The sequence below is a fragment of the Scleropages formosus genome, chromosome 8 (genome assembly GCF_900964775.1).
Source record: "Scleropages formosus chromosome 8, fSclFor1.1, whole genome shotgun sequence".
NCBI lineage: Eukaryota > Metazoa > Chordata > Actinopteri > Osteoglossiformes > Osteoglossidae > Scleropages > Scleropages formosus.
In genome coordinates this window covers 19,100,915-19,121,470 of record NC_041813.1, presented here as the reverse complement: position 1 = coordinate 19,121,470, position 20,556 = coordinate 19,100,915, and the positions used below count along the sequence as shown (strand labels likewise).

The window sequence follows — 20,556 nt, the reverse complement described above, 5'->3', positions numbered from 1 at the left end:
CCGGAAGCAAAAATGCGCTGCGTTTTTTGCGGGAAATGCAAGCGTTTGGATGAGGGGTTTCTGTTGTGGACAAAAGTGCAGCAAGCAGAGGAAAAAGTGAACGAGGATAATTTAGCGGTAAATTATCGCGAAGATGGACGAATATGAGGAGATGTACGGGATAGAGGACGACTTCGAGCAGCAGTTTGCTGACGAGCTCGAGGTCATGGCTGAGATAGACAGTGGACCACTGAGTGGTGGGTGTTCTAGTCTCGCGACACACGACGAGCCATAATTTCACATCTATTATTGAATGTGTGAATATAATATAATTATGTCGCGTATCATGTTGTTATTTTTATTTTTTATAGAGCGCTCTTCTCACGTAGTCACACAGAGCGCTTTAACACAGGCATACAGCAAGAAAAATTGATACAAACAAACAAAGAAGACAGTCAACTAATCATCATGGCGCATAATGAAGAACTTATTTAGTTATTAGAGCTATACTACCTACTGGCTGCTAGGGAAAGGAACAAAAACTCCCAACTGAAGGTTGAGGGAGAAAAAAACCTCTGGGGGTCCACGGGCCAGTGGTTGCCCCCCCCCCCCGGCATTCTGGAAAGTAACAATTTGTAAGCCAGTGTTTAGCAAGTAATTATAATAATAATGTGTCTCGACTCTCCCCCCACAGGCCGCTCTTCCCCTGTGAAGCGCTCCAAGTGGAGAACCGAAGAGTGCCGCTCCTTCGCGGAGGCCCTCGCCTCTGCCGACGACCTGGTTCGGGCGCAGTCTGCCGCCAGGGCTCCGGGGGGCCTCCAGGGGACCACCGACACGACGACGAGGGTCTCTCCGGGCACAGGGGAAACCAAGGCTCTGGAGACTTTTGCTGAGGAGCACAACTCCCTCAGTGAGTATCAGTGTGTGTCAGCAGGTGGCGTGGTGGTTAGAGATGTCATCTTGGATCCTAGAGACTTTTTTGGTTGAATTTCACCTTCTGCTGCAGTTCCTTTGATCAAGGTAATTACCTTGAATTGCTCCGGTAAAAAAAAAAAAAACACCGGCCTGTATAAATGGGAAAATCACTATAATCATGATCATCTGACTTTGAGTTTGACCAAAAACCAATAAGTTAAGTAATCCACCTGCTGCCCCAGTTTTTTTTTACCGTGCTGCAAAGTTCATTTCTGTGTTTCTCTTTCAGCCCCAAAGCCTAAAAGACGGAGGCAGGATGTGGCAAAGAAATTGCATTTTGGTTTGGAAGACAACGGAAGGGACATCACACCTCCATCCTCCCCTGAAGAGTACCGTTCATCACGGAACACCAGGTGAGGGGGAAGTTGCGTTGCGGCAGCGTTGCTTGACTGTAGGGGTTTAACCGCAGCTCACGGTCTGCATCGGAATGGACAAGGATGCCTAATTCGTGTCGCTGTCACTTGTAGTTTAGATACAGTAACACCCGGCGTTTTGGAGATCAGTGGACTGGGGGCGTTGCAAGCCTCCCCGAGGAAGGTGGACCTGTCATGGCAACATGTCCTCCGGAGACCCCCTCCCACAGGCGACTACATCACAGTTACCGGCTCTGCGGGTAACCGGGTCTACCTAGCAAAGAGGGAGGAGGACTCGTCAAAGGTGGGCATCACCTGGGTGACAGTTGAAATGGACGTGGTCTTTGTGGTCGTGGGTGTGGCCAATATGATAGTGGGTTTGGTACAGGCCTGTTGTCCTTCTGTTAAGGATGTGATCTGACTGAAGTGAAACACACATGTGTCATCTGTGTTTTGTGGTGGTGCTCAGGCTGTGGATGCCAGGACTCTTCGAAACTCCCAGTACTCTCTGGGGTTGCTGTCAGTGCCCATTGAAGTGCTGAGGGAGCAGGTGGCAGAGAAGGTACACTCCTACTACCACACACTCCACATGACCCCCTTGAGACAAGTTCTTGTGTCCTGTCTTTTATTACTCTTCTGTTTCTCACAGACACACAGAATCATACAATTGTATGTAAATCTGTATTGTTTGTTTGTCGGCAGCGCCATCGACAGCTCGTGGTGGAATCTCAGAGACTGACTGACATGCTCAGCAGGTGACTTCATGTCCTCTCTCAGGCAATGCTTCTCCATGTGCCATTGCCTGTTCTGACACACTGCTTCCTGCTTTTCCTCAGCACCAGCCATGTAAATGTGGAATCTGGGGAGGTGGACAGCATGGACCAAGAGGGTGATGCTGTGGAGGGAGATTGTGAAGACACCACCTCACGCCTCTGGGTGGACAAGTTTTCCCCAGCACACTACACAGAGCTGCTTAGCGATGATGTGAGCATATCATCCATCCTGCTGTTTGTGTGTGTTGTGTTTGTGTGTGTTTGTTGACTTCGTTTACTCCCGCTCTTCCCAGTTCATCAACCGCTGTCTCCTGAAGTGGCTGAAGCTGTGGGACATGGTGGTCTTTGGGCGGGAAAAGCCCACCAAGAAGGTGAAAGCCAACCAGGCAGACAGCCGGCTGCAGGTAGCGTTTCTTGCTGTTGAGTTTTCGAGTTTCATTCCCCTTGCAGCTGAAGTGTGTCGTATATGTGAATCAGAGTGCGATGTTCCTTGCAGTCCAAGGAGCAGCAGAACTCCCGCTTTAAGACCAAGACACAGATGACCGAGGAGATCCTTGAGGCTGAGCTGGATCAGCACCACCGGCCCAAGTACAAGGTGCATAGCTCAGAGTCTGCGTTTGGGATTTGGTCACCATGGCAGTGGTGCCTCCCTGCTGTGGCTTGTCACTCACAGCTGTCCCGTTGCAGGTGGTGCTGCTTTCGGGCCCCCCTGGGCTGGGGAAGACCACGCTTGCCCACATTATTGCAAAACATGCTGGGTACAATGTTGTGGAGATAAATGCCAGGTACGGTAATCTTTTCTGGAATATCTTTCTCCAGTGAAAGTGTCTGAGTATATTGTGTGTTTGTGTGCAACTTTCTTTTATTTGATTTTTATTTGTTAGAATGTTAGAACATGTTAAAATTTCTCTAGAGGAATATAAAACAAAGTACACAAAAGTGTGTCAACAAGAGATGAGCTTTAGACATGGACACATCATTTAGCAGCTAGAATGTTAACTGATATGATGTGGCGCAGTTTTTATTTTCTTTAGACTGGTTTTTTTTTTTTTTTTTTAGCTGATTATATTGGGAAAGGAGAGAATGGTGCCACTAAAGAGAGCTGTGTGTGTGTTCCATCAGTGATGACCGCAGCGCCGAGCTCTTCCAGAAGCGTATCGACACAGCCACCCAGATGAAATCGGTGCTGGGGGCTAATGAAAAGCCCAACTGCCTCGTGATCGATGAGATTGATGGCGCACCGTCTGTGAGTTTCCTCACCATCGTTCTCTGTGATCTCCAGGGGGTGGAGTGGTTAGCGGGCTGGTCTGGCTTCAGAGGAACACAGGTTCAGTTCCTAGGTGGAACATTACTGCTGTCTTTGTGAAATATTTCAATCTGTTACTTGAATAAAAGCGTTTATTCAACTGAATATGAATAAAAAAAGGGTTGCTGAAATAAAAGAAAAAGTAGTGAAAACAAGTGTAGTGCAGTGTCTCACATCAGCATTTGAAATAACATCCTTGAAAAGAAATGCTTATTTGCTGTTTGGCAAATGCTTTCATTCTGGGCCCATATGAGTTCTTATAAAACACATTACAACATTATGAATGTTAAATATGTGGCTATATTGTAACTGATTGGTCACAAAACATAAAGAGACAAGACGTCTCAGCAAGGATGAACATATAGGCAGAAAATCCTTGTAGTTCATTACTTGTTTGGAAGTTGGCCGGAGTGAAACTGTGATCACAAACAGCGCCCCCTACTGACATCTCTTCCCTCTGCAGGCTGCCATCAATGTGTTGCTGGCCGCTCTGAACCGTAAAGAGAACCGCGAAACAGATTCTGAGGCCTCAGGTATTGCCATGCTAAAGAAGAAGAAGAAGAAGAAGGAATCGGTGCTGCTGAGGCCAATCATCTGCATCTGTAATGACTTGTAGGTGGTGCTGTGGATGGTGGGGGGGGGGGCGCGGGCAACGCAACGCTGGACATCAGTGTTGCTACGTGTTCATTGTGTTAAAAAACAAGTGTGTAAGTGTCTGCGTTTACTGACAGGTATGTTCCCGCCCTCCGACAACTGCGGCAACAGGCCTTCATTTTGAACTTTCCTCAGACACAACCTTCACGCCTCGTCCAGAGACTCGCTGAGGTGGGGTCAGCCACACACACATGCAAGCACTTCACAGTGTTTCTCACTTTAATGCATTAAAATATCATTTTTTATTGTTTATTTACTTTGTTTTGATGTCCGCACATAGCCTGATTTTTTTAAGGGTTTGCCTTACATTGAAGGACACTATCCTGGGTCCTGAATTTATGATCGGAGTTGATCCTATAGTCTGTCTGTAACTCAGTTTAATATTCAAGCCACTATGACAAAACTAATAAAAATATAATAAATGTCCTCTGATTTATTCACATCTAGGTTCTGTAAAAACCTCAGATAAAGCTACAATGCTGTATATTTCTGTTCGCCTTTTTATCTGTTCAGTCAATGAAAGTTTTATAATAAAGTTTGATTTATTAATTGGGTTGTCTCTTTAAAAGTCTGGGATATGGCTGTAATAAGTACCTTGCAAGACTTAACAGTTTATTAATTTCAGTTTACTTTGAAATTAAAAGTAATTTAAAACAAAAGTAAAACTTGGCAATCTTCACCGGTAACTGTTTAATACCGATTGAGTCATTCATCTGATAAACATCCAAGGTTCCTCATCTTCTCGTTGATCATCAGCACTCAGGAACACTGAAATTGAGCAGTAAACACTGGTAAGTGAGTTGAATTAATATGGTCCCTCATTCCTGTTCTGTTTGACAGATCTGCAGGTGCCAGGGAATGAGAGTGGAAACGGGGGCCCTCATGACCCTCTGCGAGAAGACGGACAGTGATATCCGGTCCTGCATTAACACGCTGCAGGTGAGCGTTCACTTCCATTCTGGCACTCATCAGCCCCCCCCCCCGGGGCTCAGAGGTTAATGAAAGGGCGTATAAGCTGTGTGTCTGTGTCCCCTGTAGTTCCTCCACGGCCGCGGGCAGCGCCAGCTCGACCAGCGTGCCGTCCAATCCGTCAAGGTGGGCCTCAAGGATCAGAACAAGGGCCTCTTTTCAATCTGGCAGGAGATCTTCCAGTTGCCCAGAGCCAAAAGGTACATGAGGCGTGAAGGCAGCCGTGATCCCGGTTGTTATTTTTACACGCTGCCTCACCTGTTCGCAGGTTGGTAGAGCTGAAGATGATTGAGTTGCATAAGAGCAGAATAATCCGGCAGCGGTTGGCATCTGTCGGGTTGTGTAAAAATGTTACGCAATACGTCCTTCAGGTTGTGTGTCACTGAGAAGGTCGACCTATTGCTCCGACGTGTGCCTCATCAATATTTTCATCTGAAAGTATGCTTGCGTTTGATTCTGTGCTTCCGTTGTGAGACGTAACCACATATATAGCAGTGCTGTGCACTTGAGTGCCTCCTGGTGTCTGACTTGCAGGAAGCGCATTGGCGATGACCCCTTTTCACTTGGGGAGGAAGGAGGCCTGAGCAGCGCAGGTGCCCAGAGGCTGCAGCACATTGTGCACTTAGCATCCTCAAGCGGGGAGTACGAGAAGCTCACGAACGTACGAACCTATCCTCCTCCACCTCCTGTCTCCCTCAACGCCCTTCTGATGTTCCTGCTCCAAAGCTGACTACATGTCGAACCAGAACCTGAATCTGTAACCCTCAGTTAAACTGCTTCCTTTTGCTTTGCAAACATTATTTAGTCACCAAAATACAAATATGATAATGTGAACAGGTGGCATAGTACCTAGGGTAGAGTCCCATCTCCAGCTGTAGTACCCTTGATCAAGTACGTGCCCGGCTGCATGAATAGATATGTAAGCCTCTGGGATAAGGTGTGGACATAGTGTTTGATATGCAGTACAAGTAAGTGTCAGTATACTGCAGTAAAGTGTCAGATGCAGATTATGAGAAGTGGAGACTGAGGGGGATCTGATCAATCATTCACTTATCAGCATTTGGCTCATTGATAGTCTGGTGTGAGGACCATATGGTGGGGAGCAAACACTGTATTGTAGAGGTTCTAGTAGTCTCTTTGTTTTTCTATCTCTCTCTACCCAGGGGCTCCACGACAACTTCCTGAGCATGAAGCTGAAGGACCCGAGCCTGCGAGGGGTGTGCCTGGCGCTCGAGTGGCTCTCCTTCTCAGACCTGCTGAACGAGGCTGTCATGCACCTGCAGAATTTCTCGCTGATGCGCTACTTGCCCTTCCTGCCCGCTGCCTTCCACCTGCTCTTCGCCGCCACCAGTGTCCCCCGCATCAACTACCCCAACAGCCAGTATGAGGTAAGGTGAGATCCAGGGATTGCCATGTTTTCTGAAGTGGGCCCTGGGCCATGCCGCACTGGAACAGCGTGGTGGGACATCCCCTTCATCTGGCTTGTTTGCTCTGTGGGCCCCTGAGTTGGACCATTGTTTTTTTTGACCCATTATGGTCACCCTCGATGTGGGACATGCCATTTGTCTCGCCCTGAGCTCTACAATACACTCCTTAATTGAACAAAAGCCAGGCTCCCTCTTCCTCGTTTTTCTCTTTCCAAATACGGTTGCGTTTTCTCTCTATATCGGGATTACTTTTATGGTCAGCTAGGCAGCTGGTTCAAGTGCAGCATCTGAGTCGAGGCCACTCATTAGAAGGAGAAAGGACGCAGCCCCTACATCAAAGCGGTGCCTGCTGAGGTCCTCGTGTCCGGAAGCCCCCGGCAGCATGTTACTGGTCGCACCTGCCCCCAGTTTTTGAAGTGCAAATCGCTACGGTCTTTTGCAAGGCTCTCACCCTGGTCTTCTGATCCCACATGGTCGTCGTTAATCTGTTACTGAAGCATGCATTTCTCAAAATAGAGAGCACATTGAAAGGGAATGCCAGATTGAACAAAAGATGCGCAAGGGTTTATTTTTGGATATACAGCTCCATTTACATTCGTCTTTTGAAGTTGGAGGGCTCATTCTTGGGTTAGCTGTGGGACCCAAAAGGATCGGTGTAAGAGCCTTGTCTCAAACTAATCCACTGAGTGTCATAGACCTTGAGCCGTGTAATTAACAAGCTGCCTCCTCTTGTTCTTGCAGGCCTTGACCAAGACGCAGCACACAAGGAATGCTCTTGTGGCCCTGCTGGCCGAGGTATCGCCCTCCATCCGCAGCCGAGTGGATGTACGCTGCCTCTCCCTGGACGTCCTCAGCCTGCTGCTGGACGTCATCTGTCCCAAGCTACGGCCAGTACGTCCACTCGTCCCCAGGACCTTTCTGGCTATTGGCTGTGTCTTTCCCTCTCTCTTGGGGCAGATGTTTGTTTGTGTGACTCTTCATAAATGTGAGAGTGTACTGAATGAGAGTAACTAGTATTGTAGTATGTTGGATGGACTTTGAGTGATATCCGCCTTCTCCACTCAGCGCAGGGTGCTAATGAGTGTTGCTAACCAGTTTTACCTTCATGGCAGGTGCTCTCAGTTCATATTAACCAGATTTTCTGCAGGCTGCTAGAGAATTCCCTGCATACACTGTTAGTCTCTCCACCACCATTTTAACCAACAGTCTAGCAGAAAAACTTGCTGCATAAAGGAACATGGTGTAAATGACCATGACCGCAGTAACACCGTGTTTGACTGAGCACCAGTCACTGGCCTGAAGTATAAATCTTATGGTCCCTTGAAAGATGAAGCAGGGATCAGAAGTGGGGCAGCTTTGCCAATTTAGCCCAGCTCCATTGATTGTTTATCAAACGCCTACGTTGTGAATGGTGAGCCAGAAATGTTGAACCGTTTCCCACCTGGTGAACCTGCGCATGTTACTTCGGCTCCTTATTTATTCTTTTAATCACATGTCCCTCAATACAGTTACAGAGTGGCTCTCCTCTTACTTAGAATTTCCATTTTATTTTTTCTTATTTTACATTTTACATCTTATTTTACATCACTGGACATGCATGCAGACTGAGGTTCCTCACGCGCCTGGCACACTGTGGGCGTGTGTGCGGGTGACTGTTTCTTCGAGGCAGCTGGCTAATTTTAGGAGCCATGCAGCGATCCAGCTCGGTGGGCGTGCTCAGGCTGCCTGGCGTGTTCCTACCCGTTGTGCGTGGTGCCTCTTGTGTAACTTCCCCCTCTGCCACCAGCATTGTCTCCTTTTGTTCACCCTTTTTGTGGAATAATAATTCCATTTTTTCTTTAGAAAATTTGAACTTTACATTTTCATACCTTATAAGTCCTGTGATTTTGTTTTGTAGCTCTTTAATCTCCTTCAGGGATGACCTCCAGTCATTTTTCCACTGTGGAGCCGTTCTGCCGTAGTGTTTCCTCAGCTCCCCCCATCCCTGATGGAGGGGTGTTGGAGCTGAAGCCCATCAGCACACTTTTTATTTAAAAGACATGGGACTACACAATATGATACAGTACAATGCTTCCAGGGTATTATATTTTCTGGCAATTTTTACCTTATCAACACGCAGCTGGTAGCGAAGTGGTTAGAGGTGTTGTTTTGGACCCAAAGGTTGCAAGTTGGAATCCCACCTCCAGTTGTTCTACCCTTGAGCAAGGCAGTTACCCTGAATTGCTCCAGTAAAATCACCCATCTGAATAAATGGGTAAATATTTGAAAGTAGCTTAACATTGTAAGTTGCTTTGGAGAAAAGTGTCAGATAAATGAATGTGTAAATGTAAACATTAGTATTAATGTAAACTGAAATAAGGCTACATCATAAAATTGAACAGTTCTCTTTAAATTTGCGGTAAATTTGTTTTCTTTAATTCATTTTTTTTTTTTTTTTTTTTTTTTTTTTAAACCAATGTCAGGTCATCTTTTTTCAAATAAGGAGTTAGCGTTCTCACTCTGTCAGGAAATAACAGATCTGGGTGCTGTCACTGTGCCCCCTCGGTGGGTGCGGTCGTGACAGGGACCGCACCAGCTAAGATTTGGCCAGAGGAGAAAGCAGTGGGAATTTGGGCATATTGTCTCTCCACCAGTCAAGAGGACTGCTGTGGAGAATAGTACAAGCCCCAGTGCTGTATAAGTTCACCTTCCTTTGTCTACCGCTTATTCAGCGTGAGCTCTGATGTCCCAGCAGTTCCTGCTCTTATGTGACTTGCAGAAATTTAATATCTCAATGCAGAACATAAGACTAAATTTCCTTTCATTATTATTTTTTTGTGTCACAAAATGTGAGAGAACAAAATTGGTCACATTTCTATAATATTGATAACTTTTTCTGTCTTCTGATGATCACAGTGGACACACCAAGACATTTCATGTCTGGTACCTCTCAGCTGTCCAACACAACTTCAGATCTCTCCATTTATTACACACACACACACACACACACACACTGTCTGAAATCGCTTGTCCCGAGCAGGGTTGTGGCGAGCCGGAGCCTAACCCAGCAACACGGGGCGTAAGGCTGGAGGGGGAGGGGACACACCCAGGACGAGATGCCGGTCTGTCGCAAGGCACCCCAAGCAGGACTCGAACCCCCGACCTACCAGAGAGCAGGCACAGGCCAACCCTGCCCTTATTACAACCATTCCAATTTAAAATCTCTAAACACAACAGAATTTAACATTATATAATGTAAAATTCATACAGTGAACAAAATGTTGCTTGACAGATGCTTAAAAACAAATAAAAAAAGAAAAACCGTACCTCAAGGCTTATAGATCAATGAAACCAATTTTAAAGGGAATTTATTGTGGTTACCTCATCTACTCGAGATGGGCAGTCCTCTGACCTTGTATCCATGGTGCTTCCATTCACTTTATCGAGCTTCCTCCAGGTGCTTTCCCTTGCATCACATCATACCCCTATTAGCACATTTTTTTTTTAGTACAAAGTAAAGGTACAATTGAAATCAAATTAAAAATGAAACATCCACTTGCACAAGCGAGGACTAACTTGCACTCCACTGAACATAAAGGTGCATTAAAATCACCAAACAGAAAGCTGTAATATTTGAAAGGGCTATTTAAAAGTGGCATGTTTGCTATGAAATATTTTGAAGTTTGGAAGTGATTAAAGAAATATTTAAAAACCCCACAGTCTCCATGTGGGTGGTCGCCTATGCTCCTCATGCCTGAGTGTCTTCCTTGTGACGCAGAGGCCTGGAGAGTTGGCTCATGGGGGGCCGTATAAACCCTCTGAGCATGGCCGCCATGTAAAGAGCGTAGGCTGAGAGCTCTCCGAGATTGTAGTTGACGCAGGCAGTGTCTGTGGGCAGCTGCTGAGCTGTCGGGTCGTTGACTTGCCGGTGTGCCGAGAGAGCGGTACGCAAGGCTGGTTGCACTGGAGCCAGAGAACAAGGAAAATGTCCCAGCCTTCTCTCCTTGTCACACGCTCATTGTGCACGTACTCCTCTTTTAACAGAGACCTGACGATGCCTCCTGCAGTCCTGTTGAGGACACTCGAGGTGTTTGTTTCAGGTGCTTTCAGGAGACCGTTGCTCTGTGGTATTTGCAGACGTCAGAGCAGTCCTCTTCAGTCTGGGCTTTTCAGCATATTCCTCCTACTTGTAGGAGGTACTTCATTTGCAAAGAAGGATTCCAGACAAACTCCTGTCCATCAGGGACAACACCTCAAACTCTCTGCACATCACCCTAGTTAACAGGAGTACCTTCAACAACTCATTGGTTTAGTTGTGCTGTTGCAAGGAGCTACTTGTAGCCACTCCTCCTAGGGGTCATTAGGCCCTATAACAAGTGCTTTGACTGTCAGGGTGGTACCGACCTCTTACCGCCCAAGTGGCATTGAGCTACCAGTACTACATTTAAGCTTTCTTTTTTTTCTCCTCTACCACACATTTAAAAATGTTTTCCTCATGTTACTCCAGTACCTTCTGTTACATAGCTGTCGCTATGTCACTGTATGTGTGCTGCTGTAGTCTCATGCTGTTTCCTTTGGGATCTATCTATCTATCTATCTTAAAACTAATTTTTGGATGCGTTGCCATATTTATCAGAATCATGATGATGATGATTATGCTTTGAAGTCTAAGACTGACCACCTGCTCTTCCTTCCGTCAGGTGAACCCTCAGCTGTACAGCACACGGGAGAAGCAGCAGCTGGTTGAATTGATCAACACCATGCTGTGCTACAACCTTACCTACCGCCAGGACCGCTCGCCCGAGGGCCAGTATGTCTACCTGTTGGAGCCGTGAGTGTCTGCCACCCTTGTTCCTGCCTTCAAGGACCTCTCCTCCCTGGCACTGCCCTACTGCTGGGAGAACTGAGCATCATTATAAAATTCCTCGGGAGAGTTTGTGTCTCTCCTCCTCTTTATATCTGTACATTGATCATTATTCAGTTCCCTCCTGCTCACCAGTGGTTGGGTTAATTTGGCACCAGTAGCCATACATGAACATCTTAAAAGGTAGAGGTGGTTTGGTTATGACAGTTAAAGACTGGTTAAATGCATTTATTATACATTTAGTGCTTGTTTTTCACCAAGGCAGTTTACATTGTTCGGTTTCCAACTAAGCTGCTGTAAATTATTAGTCCATTGATACAGGGGGGGTAACTGTTGCTGTTTTAGTTCAGGGTAAGTACCTTGTACAATAGGGCTAAAGCAAGAGCAGGAATTCGAACCTGGGTCCTTCAGTTTGCAGGTGACAACTGTGACCACTCCACTACTCGTGTCTAGCAGCTGTACCTGTGGCACTGAACTAATAGCAAGCAGAATGATTTGAACAGGATGTCAGCTGGACAATGTTGTCGGAAAGTTAAATATTGTCAAAGGGAAATCCATAAGCCTTGTTGCATAACACTCATGTTCAAACAGGTTTTGATAATCTAGAATTCTTGTCGCTTATTTCCACAGGTGTGGAGGGGGCAGCATTAAGAGCTGCTCTCAGCTCAGGTTCTGCCATTTGTCCCTAACATGTTTTCTTCTATTGGGTTGTGTAACACATGGAGGGGACTCATACTTTTATTTTTGCCTTATTTATTAACTTCGCTGAGGTTACCTGAGGCTGTTTTCTGTGGCCGATTACAACTCTTGTGTCATTATTTTCTGACAAGGCTTAGTGATGAAGAAGATTATATTTTTTTTTGTGTGTGTGTGTGTGTTTTGCCGTGTTTCCTTTTGATTGGCAGCTATGCCTTCTTTTAGCGGGTCACCTGCACAGTTTATTATACCATTCTGACTCTGCCCAGCATCAGTGCAGCTCAGCAGCTCCTGTTGTCACCTGTGTTGGCACTCTGGAATTTGATCATCAAGAACTTCACCTGTCTACCGTCTTTGGCTTTGTGGATGTTCCCGCTTGGGGCTGAGGTGTACTGAGGGAAAACGCGGCATGTCGTGTCTCTTTTAAGTTTGTGTTTGGATTTCCTGGCTTTTGGAAGTTTGAGGAAGGCACTTGGGTGTAACAGAACGGCTTGAAACATTTGGTGTGGAGGGGAGCAAAGTGACTTGATCTTCATTACTTCTGAATACCGCTCTTCGGTTTCCACTGTGCAACATGCAGCAGTCCTTCCTTCAGGCTCGCTGTGATGAGCCCATTATGACTACAAGCTGGGGGGTACCGCTGGTCATCGCTCTTGTGCTGCTGGGGCTGATCTATGCCTTCCTGTACCTCCCTGCCACGGTGCACCGAGCTCTGCTGGAGCAGGCAGTGACCAACCAAACCGCTGGCAGCACAGCCTTTGCTGGCAAGGGAGATTGAGCATTAATGCGGGGATGCTACACAGCTGAACCAAAGACAAACTATGTCCTTATGAAGTATCCTCAGTCCAGGAAAGGCTGTGCAGAGAGAGAGAGCAATTATGGGACAAAAACAGTCAAATTTTTCAGTGCATCATTTACGATTTGCTTTTGTTCCAACCACTTGACTTTTACTACGACACCATTTATAATTTTTCATTTTTATTTCTGTGTGAAAACTCTTTGAAGGATGAGGTGCTGGCCAGTGTTCGTTCCATGGGTTCCTCTAATATATGATCTTTCTTTGTATGGGAATGACAGCAGTAAACTCCCTTTTTTATTGTTCTTTGCTGAACAGCTTGGTAACAGGGGACTGTTGTGGTAGGGCTGTTGGAGATGGTCAGACTTGATGGACCCCCTCCAGTCATTCAGAATTCCACAAAGACGTTAGAAGGCTTTCTCCAGCTGCTTTGGAGTGTGCTCTTTTGGACCGCTGCTTTCCTCCCGAGAGCCGGCAGATGTCGGACGCTGTGGACGCAGCGCTGCACATTGCGCTCGTTTGCTGTTCACCGAACCTCGACTCCGTTTCTTTTGTTTACTCGTGCACAGTGAACGCAGACACCGAAGAAGAATGTATTTTGTGTTTGTGAACTCAGCAGGATATAAAAATGGCCAGTATGAAATGTCTTTTTGGATTTAATAATTGCACGTGTGTATTCAGTCAGTAAAGTGTTTGCAATCTGTATTGGCAGTTGATGTGAACATAGTTGATCATATAGATTCAGAGACTCAAGTTGTTACCACAAATTAGTCACAATTGGTTATACATTTTTAAAAAATACTCACTTCAAGTTTTGGAACTTAATGAGATATTTGTAGATTAGTTGTTTAATTCATAGGTGTTTTTCCGTACCGGAGCCTAACATTAAAGGTTGTCACTCGGGTTCAGGTTGGATTTGTGTGTTTTTCTGACTGCTGAAGACAAACAACACCTGGAATGTGGCTCCTGAATGAAGGGAACAAATAAAGGGCAGAGGTGTCCAGAGTTTGTCGGTGTTTGTGAACTCAGCAGGATATAAAAATGGCCAATATGAAATGGCTTTTTGGATTTAATAATTGCACGTGTGTATTCAGTCAGCAAAGTGTTTGCAATCTGCATTGGCAGTTGATGTGAACATCATTTCATTTCCTCAGTTTTGGTTTAAAATTTTCAGTTAAAATAAATTGGAGCTGAAACAGCAGTTTTCAAGAACACTCGTCTGTTTATAAATCTTTTACCTGTCTAGGTAATGAACACAATTGTGGATGACTAGGAAAATGCTTTTTTTGGTTAAACTCAGACAAAATATTTTGTTGGGAAAGGAGAACTGTTTAAAAAAAAAAAACCCCAAAGTATTTCCTTTGTGCTTTTGGAATGGAGAGTGTGGTGACACTTTAGAACACAAAAACGATCCCTATAAATGACTGTTTCCTTAATTAAATGGGGACAGCAGGTGGCGTGGTAGTTAGGGTTGTCTTTCCCACTGTAGTACCTTAGATCAATGTACTTCCCCTGGATTCACGCAGTAAAAATTACTCTGCTGTGCTTATAGAGTAAATCATTGTAAGTAGCTTAGTGTACAAGTGTAACATTGTCCATTGCTGTGGAGAACATCAGCTAAATGGATAAATAAAGATGAAATGTGCTCCATTAGCTTGGTGAACCACAGTGTGCCTTTTTGTGTTCGTAGATGTGAAATTATGGAAATAACAGGTGGGCCAGCACATTCTACTACTGACAGACATGGCTAAGCTCCTTAGCAGAGGGGGTAAAACCCTCTCGCCACAGGACAATGGCTTTCCTCCCCTTTCACTTCTTAAAGGCACATTAAGCGAAAGCCTGCATAGATTGCAGGGATCACGTGGGCGCTTCGTACGGCGGAGTAAGCTGATTGAGTCGGCCACCCCTTGGAAAAAAAAAAGAGAGAGAGAGAGATCAGCCTCATTTTGTGTTTTCAATTGAGTACATCACGAGATTAGGAGCTTAATTCCCTTTCGCCATCCCACTCCCGCGGTGTCATTGTGTGATTTGGTTGTCATTCATAGGTCTAGTGTGGCAAAAACCAGATTGTCCTGGAATTGCTCTAAATTTCTCTTAAAATATTGACCATTTCACCCACATAATAAAGAGTGGGACAGCTGGTAGTTTAGTGTTTAGAGCTGCTGCCTTTGAACCCAAAAGCTCGCAGGTTTGAATCTCACCTCCAGCTGTAGTGCCCTTGAGCAAGATCCTTACGCTAAAATTCTTCCAGTAGAATTGCACAGCTGTATAAATGGGTAAATAATTGTAGACACCCTAATATTGCAAATCGCTTTGGAGAAAACTGTCAGCTAAATGTATAAATGTAACAAAACTGAAAGCCTTTTGGTTCTCTGTTTTTGGCCCGATGTGGGGGAAATGAACTTCCTCTTTTCTGCAGAACTGCTGAATCTTTTCCAGCATTAAGATTCAATTTCTTTTAGATCCATTTTCTTCCTGAGTTTCTGAAGCCTTAGTTCGTCCATCACCACCCGTTAGTTTTTAGCTCCCTGTTCTCCCATTCATATCTTGCTTCTGTGGTTAGCTAATGGGATATACATAAGCTATGACAATGGCCATATCGATTAAACAAGCTGTGCTTCAATAACCTTGTGTTCGTATATAAGCCTTTTGTCTGTTGTTGATGCACTTTTACTTAATGTGTTGTTTATCCCTTTGTGGAAACCGTCAGAATGCAATGTAAATAATGCCAGTTTTTATTGATTTATGTTTAATTTAACCTAAGTGTTGCTTCACACATCTGGAGAAGTGTACAGTGTGTAACAAAGAAATGGTGCTCCTTGGAACACTTATTAAAAATGTGTTTTGCAAATTTAAAAGCTTCTGTGGAGCATAGGGTTTCGGTCACAGTGGAAATGCCCCGGAAGGCGATGTCTCAGGAGTCTCAGCTCTAACCGGTCCAGTATTTTGCATCTTTTCTTGAATTTTTATAATCACAAACATGGTGATGACTATTTACTAACTTATATACACCGCAGGCTCTCGTTTTGAACTGCGAGTGTGTGGCTGCCCATGCAGGTGGCTTTCTTGCTGAGCGTGTCTGCCGATCTCTTTGTGTCCCTCCAAATGTGGCAGGAACGTGGAGGAGGCAGTGCGCTTCCCGGGTCTGCCACCCCGTCGCCAGCTTACCTACCAGGCCAAGCAGATGATCGCCAGGGAGCTGGAGCTGGAGAGGATGAGGCGAGCTGAGGCTGCCCTGCTGGCCCGCAACCCGCTGCAGGTGAGTCCCCCAGGGCAAGCTTAACTCTTGACTAAGAACAGTTCCTTAGCTCTGGTGGCGAGGTGTGCCTTCCAAGTCCTACGGTTTAGGATTGAATGAGCACAGCGTTTCATGACTTTGAAAATCCTTTATATATTTAAAAAAAAAAAGGTTATAAATTTCCTCCTACGCTGTTAATGGAAGCGAGGTGTCCTGAATGTGTGCTTGTGAGCTGATTCTCCAGGACAGGGCGGTTAAACATTCATGAGGGTGACCATGTTTCTTTTGGGCTGAGAGGCAGCGGTACATGTGTGGCTGCACTGCAGAGGCCAGACTTCATCTCCTCAACTGGGTTTGTCTCACCTGATCTGACTTACTGTGGTGACCGAACTGGCCCAGCTCCCAAAGCTTGTTGGACGCAGCACTCCAGGACCTGGTTAGCATTGAGAAGGACTTTCAGAGTGTCAGACTTGTAAAACCCCCATTCAAAGGGGGATTCAATGCTGGGGTTTCATTCACACTCTTAACAGCTGTACTTAGGAAGAGGATGAGAAGAAGGAACATTTCCTCTCCATTAATTCCCACGTGTGATTTGTTCGTGCTGTTGAAGGTTCAACGGACTCACAGACTGACTGCCGTTTGAGCATCTTTTAATTGGGCCTGGGCAGATGACGCTAGCGAGCAAGGGGAGGAGGGAGGATGGGAGGGATAAAGAAAGGAGCTGAGAGAGGAAAGATGAGGGAATAGGATCTCCATGATCATGAGCAGTGGACAGTCACCTCCTCTCCAATGAAGGAGGTAGTCTTCCTCTGATCCACTTGAGGAATATGACAAGGTGTTCATTTTAATCAAATTTTATTAGATAATATTTCATATTATCTCATTTTATTTCATATATTTGCTTTGGAATGTGGGAAGAAGAGTGTTATGTTGGCATGTTCCTATTCAAGTTAGCCTTGTGACCTTAGCGCTTCGGAAAGAGACGGTCGTTTCGGATTCGACATTACAGCCACCTTTCAGAGGCCACCCATGACAGTTTGAGTCCAGAGACACATTTAACCAGGATCTGTAATGTAGTACTGAGAGACTTGTATGTAGTGCAGTTAGAGCTGCTGCCTTCCGCTCTAAAAGGGACCCAGGTTCGAATCCCCCTCCTGCAGTAGCAGCCTTGATCAAGGTACCTGCCCTGAGTTGATACCGTTTACGTTACTTCATTTAGCCAAAGATTTTTTCCAAAGCGACTTCCAACGGATACTATGTAGTGTTACGAGCCCACACACCTTATTCACTATGGTGACTTACACTGCTAGATACACTACTTACAATGGGTCACTCATCCATACACCAGTGGAACACACTCTCTCTGTCACTCACACACTGTGTGGGAACCTGAAGAGCATGTCTTTGGACTGTGGGAGGAAACCAGAGCACACAGACACGGGGAGAACATGCAAATTCCACCCAGCCTGAGTGGGGATTGAACCCATGTCCTTGCATACCACCCAAGTGCTGTGAGACAGCAGTGCTACTCACTGTGCCACCTTGAAGCCCCATGTAAAACACTGTAAAATTACCCTGAATTGATACAGCAAAAGTTACCCATTTATATAAATGATTAAATCAGTGTTAAATCATTCCACATGCTTTGTACAGTGAGCTAAATAAATGTAAATGTGTCTATTTTTTTTTTCTTTTCAGAGGAAAGAAGAGGAGAAGGAGATGAAGACGGTGGCTACCAGGGACAAAGCGGACAAAACTGGTTTGCGAAACCACCAACAGAGGCTGGAGAACATCATGAAGCAGGCGGTTATGGAGAGTAGGGTAAGACAGAGTCACTTCACATTGGGGTGGAGCTGGTGCTGTTGCTGGTCCGTAGGGAGTACTGCATATTATATAGTCATCGTGTTGCCATCTCCCAGGATTTGTTTTCATCCTAGTGCATGAAATATTTATCAGTTTAGAATGCCAGCATTGCTTGGTAAATAAACCAAGAGACCACAGTTTAATAGAACTGGCACAGATAGCAAAATGATGCTGATGAAGTCGGTTGCTAAGGCGAGTGGCAGGGACACAAGCAGCAATGAGGGACCGGTTTAACAACTCAACTCAGATGTGGAGACCACAGGGTAGCATGAATACCCTGCAGCCAATTCATTCCCAACCACTCCGATTAGCACTGTGGCCCCAATGGGACCCTGAGCGGAGGCAGTGGGTGTCCTGTGGCCTGTAGCCCTGGACATCCATCCCCTTGCTGCTACCCAAAACCGACCTTGGCTTGAGGTCAGGGGTCAGAGGCACATGGCCACAGAACTGAATTACTCTGTGGGGGTTGGGAAATTGGTGACAGCGAACAGATTTCCACAGTCCCTCTGTAGAGCAGCCTGCAGGTTGGCTCTCGTGGGTGCTATTTAAAGAACCTGAACGAGATGCAGAATCCCATGGGTGGGGAAGCAGCTGGAAACAGCATGGGGTGGGGGCTGTGTTGCCATAATGCTCTTGGATATCTGAACCTAATCCAAGTGCCACTGGGAAATTAGGTTAATGGGAGATAGTTGGCGTTAGCTTCAGACCCTTGAGCAGATCCGCTTTGGCGGCTGTCAGCTGTGCATGGCAGAGAGCTGCACTGCCCCGTCCACCTTTTTTGTGTTTCTTCAGCATGTTCCGCTGGGCAGTCAAAGAAAAACAGTCCAGTCAGAAAATATTATGCCCGTGTTTATTATACACCGATGGCGATATGTTTGTTTACTTGTTGTTCCTCTGCTTCAACTCCTTAAACAAAATTTTTCTCCTAGATAAACCAAGCATTGTAGAATTTAATGATCCATCCAATCCTCTCATAAAAGTTCATTTGTACCATGAAATCACCCTGTTCAGAGGGAGTCAAATTACTGTTATTTCTAATTGTAACAAAAAAGTCAGTCAGCTCCTGGACAAAAAAAGACACTTAAAATTTTTTAAAGTACCAAAGTAAAAGGTATTTTTATGCTTGATAATGACAATGCCAATATGTTTTACACTAGTACTACATTTATAACAAACTTATTTGTAACTTGTTATATTTTCATACATTGTGACTAACTGCTGGACCAATGGGTTGATGTAGAGGTCCGTACCCTGTACAGGAAACACAGGGCATGGTATATCGTGGGCAGAGGCATTTTCATAATTTGGCCCACAGATGTTCACAAGGTCTCTGTCTGTCTCACCCTGCAAAGTACATGGACACTGCAGTTAGATGTGGTACTAGCCAGTGTTTGATTCCCACTCTTGCTGCAGTACTATTGATCAAGGTACCTACCCGGACCTGATAGAGTAAAAATCATTCAGCTATATAAATGGGTAAATATTTCCAAGCAGCTTTAGAGAAAATTGACAGCTAAATGAAGTGATAATAGATAGTACTGAATGTGCTACTTGTGATTGGTCATGATTGTCAGGCAAAAATTCCTTTTTACTGAATAATAAGGCTGTTGTATGAAAACATGGTTTACATTTTCATAAATCGCTCCATTCATAAGCACGGAACCAATCAACTGTTTACTCTCTCCTTCCTTTCCAGCCCGAGGTGGACTTCTTTGGCCGTCCCATCATGCCAAAGGAGAAGCCGAAGACCAGCAAGGCCTCGGGTAAGACCAGAACACCCTCCGAGTCCATCCCATCTCATTATGTGTGCTCCAGGAGGCCACTGTTCCCCATTTTGACCTGGAAACACCTGCTGACCATGAGCTTGTAGAGCCAGGTTGTGGTGGGGACAGCGCTCGAGTCCAGCAGTGTAAGAGCACCGCAGTCCTGAGCACTTTTGACAAATATAGCCCTTTTGGTGGGAGGTGGATTAATGTAGGCCCTCACAGAACAGAGAGCAGCCACACTCGGATTAGCCCCCATAATCCCACAGCAGGTTCAGCTCTGGGGGCAGTGCTTGGCTTCGCAGTGGGACCATTGTCCCTGGGTGCGTGGAGGTGGGGTGAGGTTGCATCTGCAGGGATGAAACGGTGAGCCTGGTAATGACCTTGTTTCCCATCTGCTGGACATAGGACCAGTATCACAGCTGTACAGTTTCTTAACTATCAATCACCCCAACCCCATTGTTAGTTTAGCTTCCTGTTTCAGCCTGCACACCTTACTTGGCGCTCTCTTCCTGGTTGCAGGGGAGCAGGAGAAGTACAATGCCGAGCTCGTGATGGGCAGAGCCGTGGGCAACAGTGATGTGTGGTTCCGCTTCAATGAGGGTGTGTCCAATGCCGTCCGCCGGAACATCTACATCAGGGAGCTCCTGTGAACTGATACGATACCACAATGGGAAGTGGGATCATCACTTTGCAGGAAAGCGAACTGTGTGAGGGTGCCGTGCATGTAAGTGCTGCGTTTGGCTCCCCGTGGCCGACTTCACGTGTTCTGTGTACCGCGTCCCCCACCTCCTGCGAGAAACCCTCCCACACAAACCACATTGTTCAAGCTGTCCAAAAATCCTCTACTTTATTCAGATGTGACAAAATTGTTTTTCTAAAACAGTCAATAAAAAAAGCTGTCATTTATTGCTCTTCATC

General features: G+C 45.7%; 1 protein-coding gene across 1 annotated transcript; it reads left to right on the top strand.

The window, feature by feature from the left end:
* Positions 1 to 6: 6 nt before the first annotated feature.
* On the top strand, positions 7 to 20,544 carry chtf18 (CTF18, chromosome transmission fidelity factor 18 homolog (S. cerevisiae)). Its single transcript, XM_018756959.2, has 23 exons — positions 7 to 236; positions 674 to 889; positions 1,184 to 1,307; positions 1,422 to 1,611; positions 1,777 to 1,869; positions 2,010 to 2,062; positions 2,144 to 2,291; positions 2,374 to 2,484; positions 2,577 to 2,675; positions 2,768 to 2,865; positions 3,203 to 3,326; positions 3,850 to 3,998; positions 4,118 to 4,211; positions 4,881 to 4,979; positions 5,079 to 5,209; positions 5,544 to 5,670; positions 6,173 to 6,397; positions 7,178 to 7,327; positions 11,116 to 11,246; positions 15,886 to 16,030; positions 17,708 to 17,830; positions 19,569 to 19,635; positions 20,158 to 20,544. The coding sequence occupies exons 1-23, from the start codon at positions 134 to 136 to the stop codon at positions 20,286 to 20,288; spliced, it is 2,931 nt and encodes a 976-aa protein (XP_018612475.1). The 5' UTR covers positions 7 to 133; the 3' UTR covers positions 20,289 to 20,544.
* Positions 20,545 to 20,556: the final 12 nt, after the last annotated feature.